Genomic DNA, 24,263 nt, shown 5'->3' on the forward strand with positions numbered 1-24,263 from the left:
CTCTCCTCTCCTCTCCTCTCCTCTCCTCTCCCTTTTTCTTCCCTTCCCTTCCCTTCCCTTCCCTTCCCTTCCTCTCTCTCTCTCTCTCTCTCTCTCTCTCTCTCGTTCATCATCAATTTTCTCCCTCCCATGGATGTCCTTTAGCTACTTGCTATCTTTTATTTTAAACAGAAATCATTTTATCCTGCATACCCTTTCAATTGTTGCCCATTTCTCTGCTTCTTTTTATAGCAAAATCCAAGAAGTATCTATACTCCAATTTTACATCTTTATTTCCTGTTTTCCTGTTTTTATTTATACCCCCCACCTTTTCTTAGGATTTTGTTTTCTAACGCAGTGCCAAATCACTCTTCACAGAGTTACCATAGACTTCCATTATGACAAATCCAGGGGATGAATTCTCAGTTCTCATTTTTACCGCCTCAGGTTCAATACTCCTTGCTCCTTGAAAAGTTTCATCATTTGATATTGAGGTAATTTCTCTCTCTCCTGTTCTATTCCTACCAAAGTAGCTACTATGGCCCTTTCTTTTTCCGTGGTTCTATCTTATCTCCTTACATCTAAATTTTAGAATACCCAGGACTCAGTCCTAAAACCTCTTCTACTTTTTTTTTTTAATGTGTGATTATTCCCTAGATAATTTCACCCAGTCTCTTGGCTAATAAGGCCCAAATTTATGTTTCCAACCAAGACTGCTCACTTGATCTCCAGACTTATATACCAGGGGTGCCCAAAAAAATGTATATACATGACTTGTATTCATCTTTTGTTATTGGTATGTGTTAAATATTACAATTTTAATACAGTGTTTTTTCCTTTCTTAAAATGTGTATGCATTTATTTTTGGCACCCTCTGTATTCAACAGCCTGCTGAACATCTCCACTTGACTGTCTAACAGGCATTTCAAACTTATCCAAAACTGAACTCTTCTGTTTCCTACCAAACCTATTTCTTTCAGTCTTAGTAAATGTCAACTTGGTCTTTCTAATTGCTTAGGCCAAAGATACTGAAGTCATCTTTGACTTCTCTCCTTCTCTTACCCTACATGTCAGTAAATTCTGGTGGCTTTACCTTAGAAATATATCCAGAATCCGAGCATTTCCTACAACCTCCACTGCTTTCATATTGATTCACGCCACCATCTTCTGGATTACTGTTAGCCCTCTGACTGTTCCCCTGCTTTTGCTCTTGGTCTCCAATGGTCTATTTTCCTGTAAAAATGCAAGTTGGATTATGTCCCTCCTCTTTAAATTCTCTCTGAAAGGCCAAACTGAAATCTTTGTGCTTGTTTATACAGCCCAACATGTCCCCTTCTACATCTCCTACCACATTTCTTCTTCCTTCAGTCCACTCCAACCACATGGCTCTTGAACATTCCAGGCATGCTCTTGCCTTGAAGCCTTTACACTTGTTTTTTTCTCTGTCTGGCGAGGAGATCCCCATGGTTCATTCTCTGGCTTCGTTCCAATCAAATTACACCTTATTGGTGAGGCCTTCCTTAATGACCCTATATAGCACTCTTCCATAAACACTTATGCTCCTTGTAATTTTCAGCTTGCTTTATTTTTATCCATAGCACTTATCACTACCATGAACTTATCTATTTGTTCATTAACTATATCTCACAGTAGAGTCTACTCTATGAGCGCAGGGATTTGATTCACTGTTTTACACAGTTTTAACACTGGGCATAGAACAGTACCTGACTTATACTAGGTGTTCAGTAGACATTTGTTGAATGAATGAGTCTATAAAATGAAGACAATACATCCAAGTTGAAGTGAGTATAAAATAATATACTGCATATCAGCCGACTTAAGAAAACCTACAGGACTATAGTGTGTTGGTTTTTATTGCTTCTTAGATTCTACATGATTGTGGAATATGCTAAATAATTCTTCCAGACAGTCCAGCTCTGCTTTGTGGAAATCAGAGATGGCATGTCTCAAAATGGAGAATATCCCTTTAAATAGAAACAGAAACTGCAAGCCAAGAACTGGTCTACATATATAAGGCAGGAAAAAAAAAACTGTTGGATTTTTTTTTTTTTTTAACATATTCTCCATACAGAGATAAAAATAGTGTCAGCTTTGAACTTGAAGGATGACATTACATGTGCAATAGCACATTTTTCATTTTTATGTATAATTTTGACAATTACGATGTTAAATATATTTTTAACCTATAGATTTGCATTAATATTGAGTTTTTAACTTTTTATTCGGTGGCCTTTAAATTTTGTACTTTTAACTTCATATCTGATTTCCTTTAAGTTCTAACAGAGAAATTAGAAGGAAAAAACACACACAAAATTTAGGAAACAGACATTTGGAAATTTTACTGCCAAATGGCTCCACTAATATAGGCTTTTAAAAGCAATATATTGGTCCACATTAGTTCCAAGCACTCTTTTTAGTTCCTACCGTGTTTCCCTGAAAATAAGACCGGGTCTTGTATTACGATTTGCTCCAAAACACACATTAGGGCTTATTCTCAGGGGATGTCATCCTGAAAAATCACGCTAGGGCTCATTTTCCGGTTAGATCTCATTTTCAGGGAAACACGGTATGTGGGCCTTCTGATAAGAAATCATATCCAGGTGACACGTTAGCCTCTTATGGGGCGTCTTTCTTGTCACTCTGACCCAGATCGTTCCAGGAACTCTTTTTCCCAAACCCTAACCTTAAACTGGAACACTTTTTTCCATACTATCTTTATGGTAAATATTATATTGATCATTTTTTTTGGAAAGACAAAATTTCTTATATGTTGATTTACTCATATAGTCAGCAAACTTTGAGTTGTTGAATCTGTGCCAGGCATTGTCCTGGGGCTATAGGTGCAAAGATGTGTGAGATATGGTCTCCATAGGTTTATCTCTTCATTAAACTGTGACTTCTTTGAAGTTCAACGACTGAGGCTCTTATCTTTCTATGCCTGGGGATTAGCACAACACTAAATAAATATGTGTTTATACAGAATGCATGAATGAGTCTCCTGGTCAGCGCAGGAGTTTCTCAGGATAGGTTATCTCTTTGTCTGCAGTGCTTAATGCAATGCCTGGCACAGAATGAAAGCTCAGCAGGTACATAATGAGCAATCAAGGGGGCATAATCCACCCTGGTTTCTGGGATAGGCCAACATTAAAGTAAGTACTGAAGAAGACAATCTATGAGCCCCTTGGCTCAAATTAGACCTCTAATCAGTGCTTCTCTGGAGACCCTCTTCTGTGCATGTACGTTTGTCTAGAAACTGGCATGAGGGATACTCTGGATTGATTACGTCTAGTGTGTCAGGGCTTGACTAGTTGCCCAGACGGTACTGAGCCTCACTGAGGAAGGGATGCTGATGCTTTAACGCAATTCTCTGGCAGACCTTGATTACGGGGCCGTGATACATATCATTCTTGAAATTTGGGGCACATTCTATATCTACACAATTTGTCAAAATATTTCAGGATGTCTCTTCCAGGTGGGTGAAAAAAATTTGGAAAGTTAATTGGCTGTTTCCTGACTGACGCCTGAAAATTGAACTCCTCAGGAAGTCCTTCCCAGCATGTACCCATTTTCAGATATCAGTAATTTTTGATTAAAACTGCTTGGATCTCATTTGGTACATTTAATCAACAGTTTCCTGACTAGTCAGCCAAGACAAACCCATGTTGTCTCTTACCAGAGGGAGGAAAAATACTGATTTCTTCATATGTTGAGAGGAATCCCTAAATCTTTGTAAGGCTTCTAAGCTATTTGAGATCCAGTCTGTACCTTGTTCATCTGTCTCTCCCGTTGTACCATGTGTATTTTCTGACACATGGTAAATAGTCATTACTGCTTTGATGAAATATTAACCAACAGGACAAATGTATGAATGAATAAATTTATTTACTTGAAGATCTGAGACCACGGGGTTGGGGGTGGGCAGGGAGGGAGCTCTAAATAAAATTATTAAGTCAAGAGGTAATTTTCATTTCACAAGGAACATATGAGTCCATCCTCCTTATAATAACAATGCCTTACAGATAAGGCGCCCTTGACTAAAACACCTAATTACTTTCGTTGTCAGAAATTACCACTATTGCCAGTTTGGTATGTGTTATCTCAGACCTTGGTTTTTGCACGTTAGCACATATATGAGTGTATATATATATATATATATATATATATATATATATATATATATATATGTATATGTATATGTATATGTATATGTATATGTATATGTATATATACATGCTACAGTTGTGTGTGTGTTTAACTTGTTTAAATAATGGCATACCCTATTGGGCTTTTTTTTTTTTTTTGAGATTTTGTTTTTCACTCAATAATATGTTTTGAGTTATTTTCATGTAGGCATAGTTGAATTTACTATATTATTATTATTATTAGTAGTAGTAGTAGTAGTAGTAGTATTGCTGTTTATTTTTTCAATAAATGGGAAAATTTATCGAAGCCCCAGGGGTTTGGGCAGAGACTGCCCTGTGGGCTGAGGAGGGGGGTAGAGGGGCCTTATTTGACCTTCTTGGGGCGTAGGTTGTTGGTGTGGCCACACTTCTTGAGGCAGTTGACAGCACAAGCATGCAGGTGAGCGTAACACTTGGGGCAGACCATCTTGTCACAGTTGTTCTTCTGGGCGAGCTGGGAGAGGGAAGTCTCAATGACGCCCCCCTGCAAATGAAGCACCAAGTGCCAAGTGGACTCCTTCTGGATGTTAGAGTCAGAGAGAGTACAGCCATCCTCCAGCTGCTTGCCCGCAAAAATCAGATGCTGCTGGTCAGGTGGGATGCCCTCCTTGTCTTGGATTTTAGCTTTGGCGTTCTCAGTGTCACTGGGCTCGGCCTCGAGTGGGATGGTCTTGCCCACGAGGGTCTTCACAAAGATCTGCAACTCGCCTCTGTGGGGGAGACTGCTTCACTGCCTCATTGGAAAGAAAGAGCTGCATTACTTTTGACTGCTTATGTTCTATTCTAGTAGCACAGCCATACCCCACTTTACCTATTTCTGATTTAAATAGATTTCTTTAAGTTTTCACAGATTCAAGGAATAACGCAATGAACATACTTAGACATACATCCTTATGTATTTGGGTTAGTCTTTTTATACCTAGAATGGGAATTATTAGGTCCCTGAATATTTACATTTGAACTTTTAAGAGAGAGTACCAAAGTTACCCTATGAAGTAGCTTTACCGATTTACATTCTCACTAACAGTGTGAAACAATATTATTTCCTCATACCCTTGCCACCATTTTATGTTATAAAAATTTTTAATTTTTGCACATCTGATTAGATAAAATGACATCCGTGTTAGCTTTATTTTGCGTATCTTGGGTCACTCCTCGTGTGTAAGGTTGAACATCCTCATGCATTTATTGCCTAATTCTGTTTTCTCTTCCTCATATTGCCTGTCTCCCTTTCTCGTTCTAACTTAATAAACAATGGAAAGGAGTCATGGTAACCTCAGTTAGGCTCAATTAGGCTTAATGTACCTTCACTTACGGCCTACTTCCACAAAGCATTTCTCTCTAGGGTTATTTGTTCATTTGTTCATTCATTAATCATATTTAAACTGAGCACATACTATGTGTCAAGCATATACTGGGTCTGGGGATATGATAGGAAACAATCAGGGTTCCTTTACTCACAAAGCTACAGTTAGAGGACAACATCTGCCAGTAGCTCAAACCCCTTCTCACATTCCCATTAGCATTTCTCACAGTATTATCGCTAACTTTTGCAAAGCTATTTATGCTTTTTTTCACTTTTCTCTAAGAGAAGACTCAATGCCCAATATTCTTCTACCATTAACAGAAATGCCCTTCTGTTTGTGGCCCAAGGTTGTTCAGATATATGTATGTAGGGATGAGTCCTGTGTTAGAAGCTATGGTCCCAGCTATTGGGAAGCAACAAAATAAAAGGATGGGGTAGTTATGTATCTCATAATTCTAGCCTGTGTCCTTATGGGATCAGTGTCCTCCCTACTAATCATGCATAAGGCAAGTCGTTATTTCCTGATTTTAGACACCTGCTGATTCACTGGCAGAGTGTTTGAAATGGGTGCTGCACAAAAGCTTGGAAGGTGGTGAAAGCATTCTTGATAATTGTTAGAGAAAGTGTTCAAACCTAAGGGGACCCAAAGATCTGACTTCCTAAAATGTCACAAGGAATATTCTGCGCCAGAAAGACTTAATGTAACATTTAGCTTAGTCCCACTGATGTTTGTTGAGGACCATGTTGTATATCAGAACATGGCAAGGGGATATGACTCAAAGAGGATTTGCAAGTGGTGCTAGTGGGAGGCGGAAAGCAAACAGATCTAAATGGATATGAAGAAAAGAATAAAATATCCACTACCACCATTTATTATCAGGAACTCTGGTAAGAGTTTTGTCTGAATTTACCTGTGTGATCATGGTAACTTTGTAAAGTGGATATTGATATTCCAATTTTACAGGTGAGAAAACTGAGCTTGAGAAAGGTTAAGAACTTGCTAAAGGATATATGGCTACTCACTGGCTAAATGGTCTTCCGCTGCAGGTCCATTTAGTTCCGTCGCCTGGCTTCTTCCTCTGGGCCATTGCCAGTGAAGCTGAAAGTCCACTATTGATGCCACTATCTGTAAGGAGACGGGGGCCCCCTTGGAGGGCCTTGGCAGAAAATTCCTTATGCTTTCGTAGTGCTATGTCTTCCTAAGGCTGTGACTCCACACAGCTCACAAGGGATTCAAGGACCTGTCTGCAGTCTTCATTAATATATCAGTTATTAATCCATCTTATGTTAATACTGCAAAGGGGAAAAACATCACTTTTTAAAAAAAATTTAGAAACAAGTATGTTTGCTTGGTACATCTATGATACATTTGTTTTTCTGGCCACCTTCACTCCTTATGTTATAGTAGAAAACTACATGTGTTAGTATCTAATGAGTACTTTTGTTGTCATTCCAAAAGGGAAAAACACTCTAATTTTTGACACTAATTTGAGATAAATGTCCTCATTTTGAATGCATTAGGCTGTTGATTGTTCTGTGCCCTAATGGGACATGAGAGCTTTGTGACCAATCATCCAGAATATCTGTAGATACTATCAAATGATAAAATGTCATATACATGAATGACTGATCAATTTTCTTAGTCAAATTTTTGGATGACATTTACTGATATGTTGCTAAGGGAAACCATTGGCAACATACAGACTTTGATTTTTGCAACAGTGTGTCTGTTAAAAGCATGGGCTTTGGGATTCCACAGACTTGAATTTGTATTCTGTCTCTTCCACAAGCTGTGTGACCTAGTATAATTCATGTAAAATCTCCAAGTCTTAATTTCCTCATTGCAAAATACATTGATATTCCAGGTTATTTCATAGACTACTGTGAGGATTAAATGAAGTAATACATGTAGATAGAGCCCTTGGCAAGAAGGGTATCCAATTTATTACTATTATTATTATTATTATTATTGTTTAAGAAATTAACTAAAGGGTAGTGTTCCTCAAAATATATTCACTAAAGTACCTGCATCAGAATCCCCAGAATATATGTCTACAAAATTAGATTTTTGACTGCCAGTCACACCTCTTGATTCAGAATTTCTTTGAGAGGAGGGTGAGCATAGAATTTGTACAGTAGCCCTCATTCATAGAGCTCATGCCCAATGATGTTTGAGAACCAAGGCCACAGGCAGAGTGGGGGAGGTGGTGAGCCTTATGCTCTGCTTCAGCCACATTTATGAGTGACTGTCACATGCCAGGACCTGCCTTGGACACAAGTGAATTAAATAAGAAGGCCCGTTTTCAAAATTAGAATACAAGAGAACAATAACTCTTGTTTCCATAGCAGGTACACTTGTCACTCTGAGGACAATGAACTGAAGAGGGAATATAGATAATTCTGCATCATGTTTTATTGGAAATCCACAAATGCTTACATATCCATCTTTGAGTGATATAGGGATGCTAAGGTTAAATGCCTTCCCCATTCCATTTTTGTTCTGGCATAGACGGAATTGTGTGGAAAGGTAATTTTCATCTCTTTCGTGGATTGCATAAAAACAGGGCAGGATGACTTTTGCTTCTTTTTAGAAATGCAATTTTAGAGAAACATTTTCCATTTCTATATAAAGGAGAGAGATGTCAGGATAGTTAAAGCAATGCTTTGGCTTCAAGTCTTGGTCCAGTCTATTCCAATCACAGGAAACTCTAGAATTTAAATTGCTTTTGAAACTGGACTTTAAGGCATGTTTCTTCCTTAGAGTGCCTGATTTTTTCAAGTTCCAAAAATCAGTCGGTGTCTGAATTTTTTCCCTGTAATAGAGACACAGTACATTTTTCAACCGTTGAATTTCATGTAATTCATAACGATGATTTGGCCTGTCCACGAATGTCGTCAATGAAGCATTTGCACATTTTCAGAGGAGGTAAATTTTTGACCCCATAGAGAACAAGACATATCCAATTCTTAAGATGTCCATTATCTTGTCACTTTCAAATAATAGTTACATTTATTTGCCATGTTACTATCTATAAAGTGATTTTCCACACATCACATTTGGTTACCAATTATCATAATAGTTCTTTTAATTGATTCACAGTCAAGTTTGCTTTATTTGGGGGACATTTTGCCTGGCTTGGCCTGAAGTCAACCAATAAAACCAGGGTAATTCCCACCCAAGTGCCTGTATAATTCTAAAGGGCATTTATGTTTTTATATCCCCACCTTGGGCTGCACTAGACCATGAAGGTCTAGTTTCCAAGTCTGGAAATATGGCATTAGAAGCAATGAAGATAGGAATAGAGCAGATTCCTGCCCTAAATAGCTAAGTGACTAATGTGCTAAACAGTGTTCTGAAAGTTTGATGTAGATTAACTCATTTAACACTTATGAAAATATGTGCATTAAGTATTATTACGGCCATTTTACAAAAGGGCACAGAGTCACAGAGAAATCAGATAATTCACCCAAAATCACACTGCTGAAACACAGTAGTGCTAAGATTTGATCTCAGGCAGACTGGCTGCAGGGCCCATGCTCTCATCTGCTATTCGTAGTCCTCTTCAACCTGGTTTTGAAAGGAAGACAATTTCCCAGGAACCTAAATACCAACATGAAAGTAAAACATGATAACACTATGAGAAATTTCACAAAACAAAAGCTGTAGTGCTGTGAGAATTTAGAATAGGTAAAACAGCTTGGGCGAGACCAGTCACCAGGCTGGTGGAAGTGGTGGGAGAGGCTTCGTTCCCTGGAGGGTGAAGAGTGAGTGATTATATACAGCACAGTAGACTGCAGTGAGGGAGCACAGTCTTTGTAGTAAAACTAACCTGGGTTCAATTTCCAATCCCTAACTGTAGCTATGGGACCTCTGGCAAAGAGCCTCAGTTTTCTCATCTGCAAAATATTAATGATAGTACCTATCCTACAGGTTTTATTTTCAGATGGAAAGATGGGGGGTGGGAAGGTGGGTGGGACACTGGAGAATAGCAGGCACAAAAATTGGGAAAGCAGAAATGCTTATGGAATGATTTGACAGAGATTAAATCATCTGATCGATGGAAGAGATAGGATTTACATGGGACAAAGGTGAGAGACAGAGATTTAAAAACCTGGTTTGGGACTAGAGAGTCATGAAAGTCTTTTAGTGAATGTGCTGCCTAAGAGTTTAGGGGTCAGTAGATCCCCCTAGTTAGCCCGTCATGCTAAGGATGTAACCATGCTCTGCTTCAGTTTTCTCCTTTAGAAAATGAGCACTAAGTAAAATGAAGTATGTACAACTTTAAGCCTTGTTTGTGACACATACTTAATGGTCAGTTAATGTTACACATTAATATTAGTGTATTAATGTATACAATCGTTGGTAGCGGTATTCAGCAGGAAAAATTATTTATCTGTCCAATGGAGTTAAAAAATAAAAATGTTGTTTTTGAATAAACTGTTATCCTACAGGAGGCCATGGCTGAAGTTAGAAATTTAAAGGCAGACATTAGAAGTAATAATTGAAGCTATAATTATGAATGCAGTTTTATGAATCAAATCAATCAAAATATTTACCTATCTTGTTAACAGTATTAAAAGAAAAATGATAGTTATACTTTGTGAAGTTCTGTCATACTAGTATGTTGCTGTTTAGGTACCGTATTTTCCAAGAGTGACAAATGACAAATTGAGGTGTATCCTGGAGACTGACAATCATGAAATGGGAACTAGATCTCATGTAGAAAAGGAGCCATTGAATGGATGTGGGTATTTACCCTGAAGACATATGAGTGCACTTAGGGCTGTCATGTGGAAGAGGGGGTAGATTTATTCTCCATGTTGTGGAGGACAAGAGGATGGAATGCACTAGGTGTGTTTTCACGGTCGCATATATCCGAATGAATACATCGAAATTTTTATACATAAAAATAGTGTCATTTATATACAAAACAGCTTAAATTGTTATTATTAAATGCATAAAACAGTCAAAATATCAACTTTTTTATGAATTTCTGACAGATTTTGAAAACTGAAAAAACAAACCTTGAAATCAATTAACACATTGAAAGAGTTAAAATACTGGACAGAGGCAACTCACTTGATGACTAAGAGGGCTGAGTGATTTACAACATCCCTGTAAAGCCTACAGTATTGTGGTTAGGCTGGCTTTTAGACTTACCACATGGAACGGTGAGGGAGAAAGTATTTCTAAAGGAGCCAAACAAGTTTTTGGAAAAGGTAAGAAGGAGAAAGTGGAATAAAAGATATTCATTTTCAGTTGAGACACAGTGACTGGAGTGGTTTCATTGAGCCAGAGGGGGAGAACGGTGAGCAACTATGTGGCGAACCATAGGCTGTTTGTGAGCTCTTTCGGAAAGAAAACAACAAGGTGGTTTGGAAGAGGCATTGTTCATAAGCATGACTTGGGCGTAAGTGGGAGTAGAGGTAAGGCTATACTGGCATGAAGCTAGGAGAGGGGGAAAATCCAGCTGAATTTCATGATAGGTTACCACTGTTTCTAACTGGGGACTACCTGTGGAGGAGGTAGCGTAGCAGAATAAAGCACACCCCCATCCCACTTATTTATTCAGTAAGTACCAAAATGCCAAACATGACACGTTAGACTCATTCTGTTCCTCTCTCTCTCCTTCCCTCACTCTCTCTCCCCATATATACAGAGAGTGCCAAAAAAAATGTATACGCATTTTAAGAGAGGTTATCTATGCTCAAGCAAGTAGTTTGCCGTAATCAGAAGTGTCTGGATGCTGATGGTAACCACTTTGAGCACCTCTTGTAATTGCAGAAGTCAAATGTGACTTGTATTCATTTTTTGTGATCGGTATATATTGAGTATTACAATTAATACAGTTTTTTCCTTTCTTAAAATGTCTATACATTTTGTTGGCACCCTCTGTACACACACACACACACACACACACACACACATATCTATATTTAATTAGCTTAATTAATCCTAATATCAATTTTGCCTATATTTTACAGATCAAGAAACAGCCTCTCTAAAGTAGTCATTTGCTCCGATTCATGTAAGTTAGTAAGTAGATGCTGATGGTATCCAGATGTTGGTCTGCCTAATGCGAAAACAGCATGTTCTCCTAAGAACCCTGGAAATTTACATTGTGAAATCTTGTTTTAAAATTCTGAGATTGTTGCTGCATATTGTACAACTTTGGGCAAGTCACTGAACTAACTTGCTCTCAGTATCCTTCTCTGTGAAATGATGAATAAACGTTTGCCCTGCCTGTGGTTTTCTATAGAAGAAGAGATGAGAAGTTCCCAAACCTAGAGCCATCAGGGTTATTTTAAATAAGAGAGAAATATGGTCAAATTTGCATTTTACATAGATCTGCTAGATAGTATGCAAGACGTATTTGATGGGAACTAAGATAGGCCCAGAGAGAGCCCTTAAGAAGCAATGCTCTTGATAATAAATAATGTGCTAGCCTAGTGCAGTGGCATAAGAGATAGAGAGTAGAGGACATACTTGAAGAAATATTAGTCTAGTGTTCACTATTTTTTCATTATCACACCCCTCCCCCGACCCCAGGAGACCCGGAGGAGACTCTTTAGACATTTTAGTCCTAACCAAACCTCTGCCTGATGAAATTTTAATATCATAGATATACTGCATATACTGCATACGTACTTTTGTACAGTATGTATATCTATTTTATACAGAAAATATTTTTTCACTCTCTGTATTAGTCAGGGTGGGGAGAGAGAGATTGATTTTATGCAACTCGCTCAGAAGATTGTGGGGGCTGGCAAGTCTGAAATTTGTCAGGCCGGCCTGCAGGCCCAAGGCTCAGGCAGAATTTCTAGTATGTTGCTGTCTTGAGGCAGAATTCTTTCTTTACTTTGTACTCTTAAGGTTTAAATTTATTGGATTATGCCTACACATTATGATGTGTAATTTGTTTTACTTAAATTCAGCTGATTATATATGTTAATCATTTAAAAAATACTTTCATAGCAACATCTAGACTAGTGTTTGACCAAACACTTGAGCAACATAGCCTAGCAGAGTTGACATAAAATTACCATCACTCCTCTTCTCCCCAAGAACCAATATTCACTCCCCTGGGTTTGATATCACCCCTGCTGAGAATACATGATTTAGGAGATAAAATAGCAGGGTGTACCGTAGATTAGATTAATTTATTGGTTGGATATATGGGGCAAGGGACAGAGAGGCACCAAAGTTGATTTCCAGATTTCTCACTTGAGTAGCTAAGCAGATGGTGGTACCGTTCACTGAGACAGGAAAAGCAGAAAAAAAGAAAACAAGTAATTCTGATGTGCAATATGATACAATTTATATACAACCATGTGTGCATTTTACAGTGCTATTTCGGAATATTCATTCATAAGTCTCTTATACCTAGAATTGAATAATTATTAGAAAATCTTTTGAAAAGACAGATTTTTAAAAATATCAGTGATAGCATAATTTCCTCCCTGTTAGCATGCAGGCCTGAAAGACCTGGAAATATTTGATATCATTTTCCCGGTTGTACTATAACCTTACTACTTGGATACATGGAACAGAATATTATATGTTGAGAACAAAAGTGATAATTATGTGACATTGAGTTCATCCTCATATTTGTCTTGTAACAAACATACCCCATGGACTGAGTCACTGTTTACCTTCTATCTGGATTACTTTTCATTTTGCCTTTCTTCCCAACTAATTGTGGGCTTACAAAAAACAGTAATGGTGAGAATTAAGTCAACAAATATCTAGGTCTAAAATAATCTTATTCATCCCTACAGAACCATGATGAGTGGCTTGCACATAACAGGTGCTTAATAAATGTCTATTTTTTTGTTAAAGTGAAAGTTGTGATACAATTCAGTATAAGTTCTTCTATAAGTACCACAAATCATTGCTTCTTATCAAATTACTTTTCATAGATTTATAAAGCAGTGGGGGTTATTTTTAGTCCACAACCTAGATTTTATATTTCATTCAAGAAAGAATGGAAAAAGCTCATTTAACCACCTACAAGTTAGAGGGACATAGCCTCTTGGTACTAAAGTCTGTTGTTTATAACTTAAAACTATTTGTTTGGAGAAACAAATTTCCTAAGCTGATAATCATATTACAGTCTTTAAAAATTCTCTTAGCCATAAGGTCTATAGTTTTTTCAATATGATTGTCTCATTATATATGGAATCTAAATGTAGTACTAAGGTACTAAAACAAAATTGAATTTTCAAAAATTCCACAAAGTAATGTGAACTCTGTGTAAAATTGATTTACTGCTGTATCACTTGATATTGGGAAAATGAAAAAAGGGCTGCATATTTTATAATAATTGCAGGAACCATAAGCAGAGGACTAGAGGATGGTTTAGGATTAATCATTGTAATAGGCCAGGTTCCCCAGAAAACAATCTTGAAAACTCTGAGCTATGTATGCAAAAGTTTATGAGGGAATGCTCTAGAAACCAACCTGGGAGGGGTGAGGGACCCCGAATTAGGCAAAGGGAGTTGAACCAAGACCCAGTTATAATAGAGGCCTCAACTGATCCTACAGGGAACTCTGGAGCTAGAATGGCTCTTTTCTTATTTATTCAATTTATTGGGATGATACTAATTAGTAAAAGTGCTTGGTTTCAAGTGTACAATTCTACAACACATCATTTGTATATCACACTGTGGTCACCATCCAGAGTCAGTTCTCCTTCCTTCACCATATATTTGATCCCCTTTTCCCTCTTCTCACTGAAGCAGGGTGTGCTGAGTCTTTGCACCACTACATTATCCAGTCGTTGGAGGCAGGTTGCCAGAAAAAGAGAAGGAATATTGGTCAAGGCAGGTTCCTGGAGAGAGAGACGCTCGGCTGTGAACCTTAGCAGCTAACACTCTTATCGACTGGGGGGAATGAATGTGTTGATCCTGAATTTCCCATAAATCCTTAATGTAAGATTTTCTTAAGTTATCACAATTTTAGAACCTTAGTACTACACTTAGAATTTTCAATTAATCGTGACCAGATGCTTTGATTAAAATACCTATTGATTAATTTAAAATATAGATAAGTATATTTCATGATGTGTTATTCCAGTTCTATTCCCACTCCCACACCTGCTGGCAGTCATTTAAAACTATTTTTAAACAGTTTTATACTACTACAGCTCTATTATTACAGTCTTTATTTTTCTGTTATATCAATCACTTAGATCAGAAGCCACAATCTAGTTGTGACAAGAGTATCTACACTCAAACTTCTGGTTTCAGGTGTTTCAAAGGCAGATTCATGTATGATGCCCTTTTCACTTTACCAGGTATGACCCTTTAGTTAATTTAGTGATATATAACTTTCAAAGCACTCATTTCTATTACCTTATTAGATCTCTGGGAGGTAATAATTAAGAGCATGGATTTGCATATGAAACAAACATTATTTAAAAGTCTTTTCTTGCCCCTAAAAAGCCATATGATCTTGGGTAAGATCTTATCTTCTCAAAGTCTCAGTTTTTTTTCATTATTCTGTAATATTACTTATCTCATAGAGATAAAACATTTAACACAGAGTTTAAACATAATAGCCTTTCTACAAAAGGTGCCCGGTTATTATCTTCTCACTATCCTGTGTGGTGAGTAAGGTGGAAACCACTAGCCCCAATTCGCAGATGTATGTTTAAAGGTAGGTAATACTATTTAAATACAAAATATTTTAATGTAGAATTGTGTAGCTGGAATTCAATAATCAAACACTAATTAAACCTAAGTTGTCCCTGATGGTTTGTAATTGTTGCACTGATACAGATTTTCATCCATAAATAATGAACTTTACCTTTCTCCATGGCATAAAATAAACTCATCCTATTTTCTGAATTGCTCAGAGAGCATTGTAACTACATAGAGTCTGAACTCTGTTTAATTTCTGGTAGCCAAACTGAAAAAGGCACAATTTCAGGTTTTACCACTACAGTGTTGGGAAAGATTACTTATGAGACTATAACCTCCAAAGTGACCCCTGTGTTTACTAGTTATGCTCATCTTCACATCTGGTTGCACTCACCTCAGATCCTCAGCTTAGTCATCCTAGTATTGGATGGTCTGAAATGGGCTGGGGGTAATTTCAGAGGCACATGATATGTTAGGAGCAAAGTGACTGAAGTATTGGAGCATTTGCTTGAGGAAGAGATTATACGAAGGAATGAATTGAAATGACGTTCTGAGAGCAAAACTGTTGGGAAAGTTAATGGGGCTGATACCTAGTCATTTTATGTTTTAGCTTTATTACATTTTTATCTACTAAAAAATGAGGAAAATACAATGTAGAAATGTCAGATAACTAACGATGGAATTAGTAGCGCACAATTGTTCAGGTTTTGACCAGTAAGATTCATTTGAGGTTTGAAATTATACATGTGTTCCTAGGAAGAACAAAACATAGAATATTTGTATCTTCACCATCAGCTTTTCCTTTGGGAGGAAATACTAAATTTCCTCAGGTTTGACTGACTAACTCTGTTGAGGCTTGACTGACATGCAGCCCTTCAAACAATATGACATTTGGCATCTGAGACATATGTTCTCAGAAGCAGTGCATTGGTTACTGGGTCAAAAAATACGTTGCTAGTTTTGTTTTTGTAGCTAATCTAGGCCAAGTAATGTGTGAGCAAAAACATAGCAAAATAATTCAAATAATGTGTATTCAGCCTTGAAAATAATTGTAGAAAAAGGATGCTGTTACAGAAGGAGACGAGTCACAATGACCCAGACAGAAATTTCAATTAAAAAAAAAAAAGGCGTAGACAACAAAAGCAAAATAGATAAGTGTGACTACATTAAACTAAAAAGCTTCTGCACAACATAGGAAACCATAAACAGGGTGAAAAAGCAACCTAAAGGATGGGGGAAGAAATATTTGGAAACCATATACCTGCTAAAGGGTTAATATCTAAAATATGAAAGGAATTCTTACAAGTCAATAGCAAAATGTCAAATAACCTAATGATTAAAAAATAAGCAAAGGACTTGAATACACCTTTCTCTAAAGAAGACATACAAATGACCAACAAGTATACAACAAGTATATGAAAAGATGTTTAACATCACTAATCATCAGGGAAACAAAAATCAAAACCATAATGAGATATCACCTCACGTCTGCTAGGATAGACATTATAAAAAACAAAACAAAACAAAAAACCCAGGAAATAATCAGTGTTGGTGAGGATGTGTGGGTTGGGCACTGCTGGTGGGACTGTAAAATGGTGCGGCCACTGTAGAAAACAATATGAAGCTTCCTCAAGGAATTAAAAGTAGAATTACCATATGCTGCAGCAATCCCACTTTGGGTTCTTATCCAAAACAATTGAAATCTGAATCTCGATGTGATATCTGCACCCCCATGTTCATTGCAACATTATTCACAATAGCCAAGAGGTGGAAACAACGTAAATGTCCATGGATGGATGAATGGATAAAGATTATACGATATTTTCATATAATGGGAAATCATTCAGACATAAAAAAGGAAATTCTGTCATATGCTACCAAATCGATGAAACTTGAGGATATTATGCTACATGAAATAGGCCAGTCACAGAAGGATGAAGACCACATGATTCCACTTCTATTAAGTTCTCAAGTAGTCAAATTTATCAAACGAAAAATAGGATGATGCTTGCCAGGGGCTACAGGGAGGGGGAAATGGGGAGTTCCATGGGTATAAAGTTTCAATCATGTAAAATGAAAAATTTCTAGAGATCTGCTGTACAACCCTCTGCTTATAGTTAACATACAGTTCAACATTTGTTAGTAGGGTAGATGTTTTATTGTGTGTTCTTTGCCACGATTTTTAAAAACATCACCATATGTTCTCTATTTATTTATGTATTCATCCAATTGTATATTTTTAAATTGACATAAACTTTAAAATACAGAAAAACACACAAAGTATGTATCTTCTCCTCCCCTTACCATATATTTGACAGATTCTGGGTAGCGAACACCCAATGCAATAGATAGGTGATGTATTATAGAACAGTACATGTGAAACAGGTAATTTTACTAACCAAGGTCACCCCAATAAATGTAGTAAATATTTTTTTAAAGTATATATCTTGATGAATTTTCACAAAGTGAATATAGTCACTCATATCTAGAAATAAATATCATCGGCAAAACAGAAACCCTCACTGTGACCTCTCTCTGTTCATAAGCACCCACACTGCAAAAGTAATCACCCTCCTGACATCTATTGCCTTGGGTTGGTTTTGCCTGTCTTTGACATTTATATGAATGGGATACTACAGTATTTTCTTCTTTCACTCAACATCGTTAGTGAGATTTATCTTGTTGCATGTTGAAGCGATTTGTCCTTTATCACTTCTATGTTATAATCCATTGTACAAATACACTACACTATTCATTCTGCTATTGATGAATATTGGCTTGCTTTCCATTTTCAGGCTATCTGACTAAATCTGCTAAGAACATATTTGTGAAGTTTTGCTGTGTATTTGGTTATACAGCTAGGAGTGGAATTGCTAGATCTTAGAATATGTATATGTTTAGCTGTAGTAGAAAATTTATAAAGTTTTCCAAAGTGGTTCTATAAATTTATACCACCACTAGCAATGTACATTAGTTCCAGTTACTCTATAGTTTTTCAGTAGTTACTTTGCTAGTTATGTAGTAATATTGTGGTTTCAATTTTGTATCTCTCTGATGACTAATGAGCTTTAGAATGTTTTCATGTTAATCGGTCTGAGTTTTCTTTTATCTCACTGATTTATATGTATTCTGAATAGGTATTCTGAATATCCTATTTTGGATATATGTATTGCAAATATTTTCTCCCTTTCTTTTGCTTGTATTTTCCATTTTCAAATGATGCCATTTGAACAAATGTTCTTACTCTTAATTTAGTTCAATTTATCCGTCTTTTTTTCTTTGTGAAACAATAAAGTCTTTTCTTTGTCCTTCTAGGAAATCTATGCCTACCCCAGGTTCATTAACATATTTTTGTATGCTCTCTTCTAGAACTTTTCATATTCAGAGCTATGATCGACTTGCAGTTGATTTGTGTATAGTGTCAGGTAGAGGACCAAAATTCATTGTTTTCCCATCTGGATATACAATCCACTGTTTTATAACATTATCTTTTCCCTCACTGAATTCCAGGAAGCCTTTGATGTATATTAGAGTAAGTAGGCCTATTTTAAACTCTATTCTATTATCTTGATCTATTTGTCTATCCTAATGCAAATACAGCACTCTTAAATACTGTATATAAGTATAATAAATTTTAATGTCTGATAGTGTAAGTTCTTAAGTTTTATTTTTATTCATAATTTTCTTGGCAGTTCTTGGATATTTTCATTTCTATATACATTTCAGAATCAATTTATCAATTTCCACAAAATTCCTTCCTGAGATTTTGATTGTGAATCGACTGAATCTGTGGAACAACTTGGGAAGAATTTACATATTTAAAACTTTGAACTTATAATTCATGATATATATGTGTATGTGTATATATATATTCTCAAATAGACCTTCATTAATTTCTTTCAATAATATTTTGTAATTCTTTGTGTAGAGGTTTTGAACATCTTTTATTGTATTTATTCATTGAGATATGAGATGTTTTGATGCTATTGTAAATAGTACCATTTTTTTAAATTAAAATGTGTTGAGGTGAGCATGGTTAGTAAAGTTACATAGCTTTTAACTGTACAATTCTGTAAGATATCATCTATATATCACATTGTGTGTTCCCCACCCAGAGTCATTTCTCCTTCTATCACCATATATTTGATCCCATTTACCCTTATCAAAAAGACAAATAGTATCATTTTTAAATTGTATATAGACATTTAAAGAAATACAATTGATTTTTATATATTGACATTGTATATAGAGAACTTGCTAAAGTCATTTATGATATTTGGTCTATAGTTTCTTTTAGATTTACTATGTATATAATCCAATTAGCTGAGAAAACTGATGGTTTTATTTCCTCTTTTCAGTCTCTTAGTTGCTTTATTTTTTCTTATTGCACTGGTAAAACCTCCAGTACAATAATGAACGAGTCATGATTGTTGACTTTCTAATCTTTAGGAAGAATATTTCAATATTTCACGTAAATATAATGTCTTTAAAAGGTTTTCATACTAAGGTCAGTCACTTCTATTCCTGGCTTGCTGTGATTTAAAAAAGAATTTATTAAATTTATTGGTGTGACATTAGTAAAATTTATAGTTTCAAGTGTAAATGAGTATTGAATTTTATAAAAAGCATGCTCTACATCTATTCAGAGGATCACATGAGTTTTTTTTTCTGTTTAATATAGTGACTTGCATTGGTTGATTTCTTTTAAAAGGTAAAACAACTTGTGTTTCTTAAATAAACACAATTTGTTCATGAAGTGTTATTCTCATATGTAGCTGTTTTTGGATTGTTTTCTATGTATACTTTTTGCTTCTCTGCTAATGAGAACGATTGGTCTGTAATTTTTTTTGTCATTGCAGTATCAAAGTTATGCTGGCCTCAAAAAAGTTATCTGGAAATGTTTTATCTTTTTCTGTTGTCTGGGAGTTTGTGTTAGATTGCCATTTATTCTTTCTTTAATATTTGGAAGAATTCACCTCTGAAATCTTTTGGGCTGGAGATTTCTTTTTAAAACGGGTTTCAAATCGATTCAATGTATTTATTAGAAATTAGAAAATATGCATATTCTATTTATTCTTCTCTGAGTTTTGGTAATTTTCCCCCTAGGATTTCTCCATTTCAACTAAATTTTTAACATTAATTGGCATTATGTTGTTTACAATGTCTTCTGTAAAACTTCCATTTCAACTAAACTTTTACCTTTAATTGGCCTTATGTTGTTTATAAAGTCTTCTGTAAAATCTGAAGTGAAATTCCACTTTTCATTCTAGATATTTGTAATTTGTCTGTTATTTTCTTGATTAGTCACATTAAGTGGTTATACAATTAATTTAGTATCTTTTCTAATTAATCAACCTTAGATCTTCTCAATGCTTCATTTATATGTTATTAACCACTGTTTTTTTAAATCTTTATTATCTCCTTCCATTAACTTCAGTTGTGTATTTTTTTTTTTCTTTGCTTTTCCAGTTTCCTGAGATGGAAAATTTGCTTTTCAGATTCTTAAAAAATATCTGTATTTATAGCTATAAATTTTGTTCTATAGAATTCTTAGAATAGCAATTATTATTGTGTAATATAGCCAATATTCATTTAGATATACACACGTTTAACCTCTTTTTTGCCCTTTCTTCCTTTCTGCATTTCTATGTTTCCTTCTAGAATAATTTTCCTTCTACCTGAAGAACTCTAGCATTTCTTTTAATACAGATCTGCTGGTCAAAGATTCTCTGTTTTTGTTTGCTGAAAATATCTTTATTTTGCCTAAATTTTTTAATTGAATTTTGAAATATCAAATTTAAGTTTGGTAGTTAACACTTTAAAGATGACTATGGCTTCCATCATTTTTGAAGAGAAATGAGCTGCCACTCTTACTGTTGCTCATTATAATTAATGTCTGCTTTTAAGATTTCCTCTTTGTCATTTCTTTCTGTAGTTCGACTGTTATATGCTGTGATGTGTTTTCTTTGTACTTACCCTGCTTGGGATTGGTAGCACTATTTGAATCTGTGACTGTCTGTCTTTTGTCAGCTTCGAAAATGTACTAATTAATATATATTATGTGATGCTTCTGTCACATTCTCTTTCCTCTCTAATTCTAGGAGCCCATTAACACGTACTTAGTTCTTTTCACTATGATCTATATGTGTTTTACAGCATTTTAAAATAATTGTAAATCCTGTTTTTCTCTCACTGCTTCATTTTGGATTTATTTGTTTTTAAACCTACCTATTGAATTGTTAATCTCACTTATTGAATTTGTTTTTAGTTCTTGAATGTCCATTGATTCTTTTTCACTGATCTAGTTCTCTGGAGAAATTCTGTATCTTATCATGTTTTAAAATTAACTTTTATAATAAACTTTCTATTGAAGTACAACATATATACAGAAAAATACCTATATGTTAGGGGTACCCTATATTTTCTTAAACATATCAACCATGGTATTTCAGGGGCCATTTCTAATAACTCCAATATTTGAGTGAATTGTGTATTCTGGTTTTTATTTTATTCTTGTTTCTTGGTAAAGCTGGTAACTTTTTATTGAATGACAGATATATATACATATATGAAAAATTGTGGATAATCTGAGTGACATAACCTTACCTTAGAAAGATTTTACTTTTATTTCTAACATGCAGATAATCAGGAGCATATCACTTTAATCCAATTATGGGCTAGGGTGAATTGAGAACAAAGGTTTAGTTTTTATGAAGGTAGTCTCTTTTCGGTTTACCCCTACCCCTATCCTTAACCTTAACCACACGCTGACCTTAACTCTGAGATGGGCATTTCCTCTTTGGTGAGCCCTGAAGCTCATTTTTTGTCTCCCCAGAATTGTGTGCTTGTTAGAAGTTCTTAGCTTCTCATAGGCTTCTCTCTTCTCAAATTCTTCCTCTCCCTCCCTGCTATGCTGATGAATTGGCTACAGCCTTGAGAGAAAAATATAGCTGTCCTCACTTCTCTGTACTTTCCTTCCCTGCAGGACCTTGAATCTTCAAGCCTTAGCTATCCTTTCAACCCTGAACTCTAATTTTTGTTTCCTCAGTCCCTTGAGATGGCCAGAAGCTTTACTCAGCAGCTGTTTTCTGCTCAGCTTTCAGTTCAGCCGCTCAGCCTTCTTGCTCTGCACTGGTTACAAATAGGAAAATGCTTTGAGAAGTGTTGAGCCCACCTCAGTGAGTTTTCTTCTCTCAGGGATTCTGGGTCCTCTCAGCCTGGCTGCCTTGGGGGCTCTTTGAAAACTTCAAATATATATATATATATATATATATATATATATATATATATATATATATATATATATATATTTCAGGTGTACAAAACAACATAATAGTTAGACATTTACACCCCTCACAAAGCGATAACCCCCCTCCTGCAATCTACTACCCCTCTGACATCATAAATAGCTGTTACAGTTCCATTGACTCTATTCCTTATGCTGTACTTCACATCCTGTGACCATATATATATTAAATTATAGTTGACATTCATTGTTATTCAGCTTCAGCCTTTGGTGTACAGCACAGTGGTCAGGCACCTATACGGTCCATGAAGTTGTCTCCCTAATAAGACAAGTGCCCATCTGACACCCTACAAAATCTTTATAACATTATTGATTATATTCCCCAAACTGACTTTCATATCCCCATGGCAATCTTGTGGTTACCGATTTGTGCTTTCTAATCCCCTCACCTTCTCCCTCTTCCCCACACCCCTCCCATCTAACAATCCTCAGTTTTTCTCTATATCTCTGAGACTGTTTCTGATTAGTTTGTTTATTTATTCTGTTCTTTAGATTCCATATATAAGTGAGATCATATGGTATTTGTCTTTCTCAGTCTGACTTATTTCACTTAGGTTAATGTTCTCTAGGTCCATCCACATCGTTGCAAATTGTAAGATTTCTTTCTTCTTTATGGCCGAGTAATACTCCATTGTATAAATGTACCACAATTTCTTAGTCCAGTCACCTACTGATGGACATTTCAGTTGTTTCTATGTCTGGGCTATTGTGAATAGTGCTGCGATAAACATAGGGGTGCATAAATTTTTTCAAATTAGCATTTTGGATTTCTCTGGATAGAGACCTAAGAGTGAAATTACTGGGTCATAAGGTAGTTCCATTTCCAGTTTATTGAGCTACCTCCATACTGATTTCCACAGTGGCTGTACCAATCTGCAGTCCCACCAGGAGTGCACGAGAGTTCCTTTTTCTCCACATCCGCGCCAGCAGTTGTTTGTTGATTTATTGATGAGATAGCCATTCTGACTGGAGTGAGGTGGTATCTCATTGAGGTTTTTATATGTACATTTCTCTAATGATGAGTGATGTTGAGCATTTTTCCATATGTCTGTTTGCCATCTGTATGTCCTCTTTAGAAAAATGTCTCCTCATGTCCTGTGCACATTTTTTAATTGAATTTGGTTTTTTTTTGGTATTGAGCTGAATGAAATTTTTATAAATTTTGGATATTAACCCCTTATCAGACGTATCATTGACAAATATCTTCTCCCATTGAGTAGGATGCCTTTTTGTCTTATTGATGGTTTTCTTTGCTGTGAAAAAATTCTTCGTTTGATGTAATCCCATGCTCATTTTTTCTCTTACTTCCCTTGCCTGAGGGGATATATCAGTAAAAATATTGCTAAGGGTAATGTCTGCAAATTTACTTCCTATAGTTTCTTCTAGGAGTTTTACAGTTTCAGATCTTACATTTAAGTCTTTAATCCATTTTGAATTTATTGTTGTATATGGCATAATGAGGTGGTCCGACTTCATTTTTTTGTCTGTGTCTAACACATAGATCAACGGAACAGAATACACCCTACAAAATCTTTATAACATTATTGATTATATTCCCCAACAGAATAGTGAGCCCAGAAATAAATCCATGCCTATATGGTCATTTAATGTACAACAGTGAAAGCAAGAATTTACATTGGGGTAAAGACAGTCTATTCAATAAATGGTGCTGGGAAATCTGGACAGACACATGAAAACTTCAAACATTTTTTGATAATCCAGCCTCAGCATGAGGTTTGGAATGTTACCATGTAGTCTATCATGGAGGAAGTTGAAGTTGTATATCCCTTTTTCTCTCTGTCTCTTCCTCTCTGGAATTTAAAAACTA

The 24,263-nt window shown here is 35.8% G+C and overlaps 2 protein-coding genes across 7 annotated transcripts in view; one reads left to right on the forward strand and one right to left on the reverse strand.

Moving 5' to 3' along the window:
- The window catches only part of DLG2 (discs large MAGUK scaffold protein 2), a 1,902,684-nt gene that overhangs the window by 431,475 nt on the left and 1,446,946 nt on the right, over window positions 1-24,263 (forward strand). The window lies entirely within an intron of this gene.
- Window positions 4,507-4,920, reverse strand: LOC109451366 (ubiquitin-ribosomal protein eL40 fusion protein). The gene is given in 1 exon segment (XM_019739555.2): window positions 4,507-4,920. A coding segment is annotated over 1 exon segment (414 nt).

The sequence above is a fragment of the Rhinolophus sinicus genome, linkage group LG06 (genome assembly GCF_036562045.2).
Source record: "Rhinolophus sinicus isolate RSC01 linkage group LG06, ASM3656204v1, whole genome shotgun sequence".
In the NCBI taxonomy this organism is placed as follows: domain Eukaryota; kingdom Metazoa; phylum Chordata; class Mammalia; order Chiroptera; family Rhinolophidae; genus Rhinolophus; species Rhinolophus sinicus.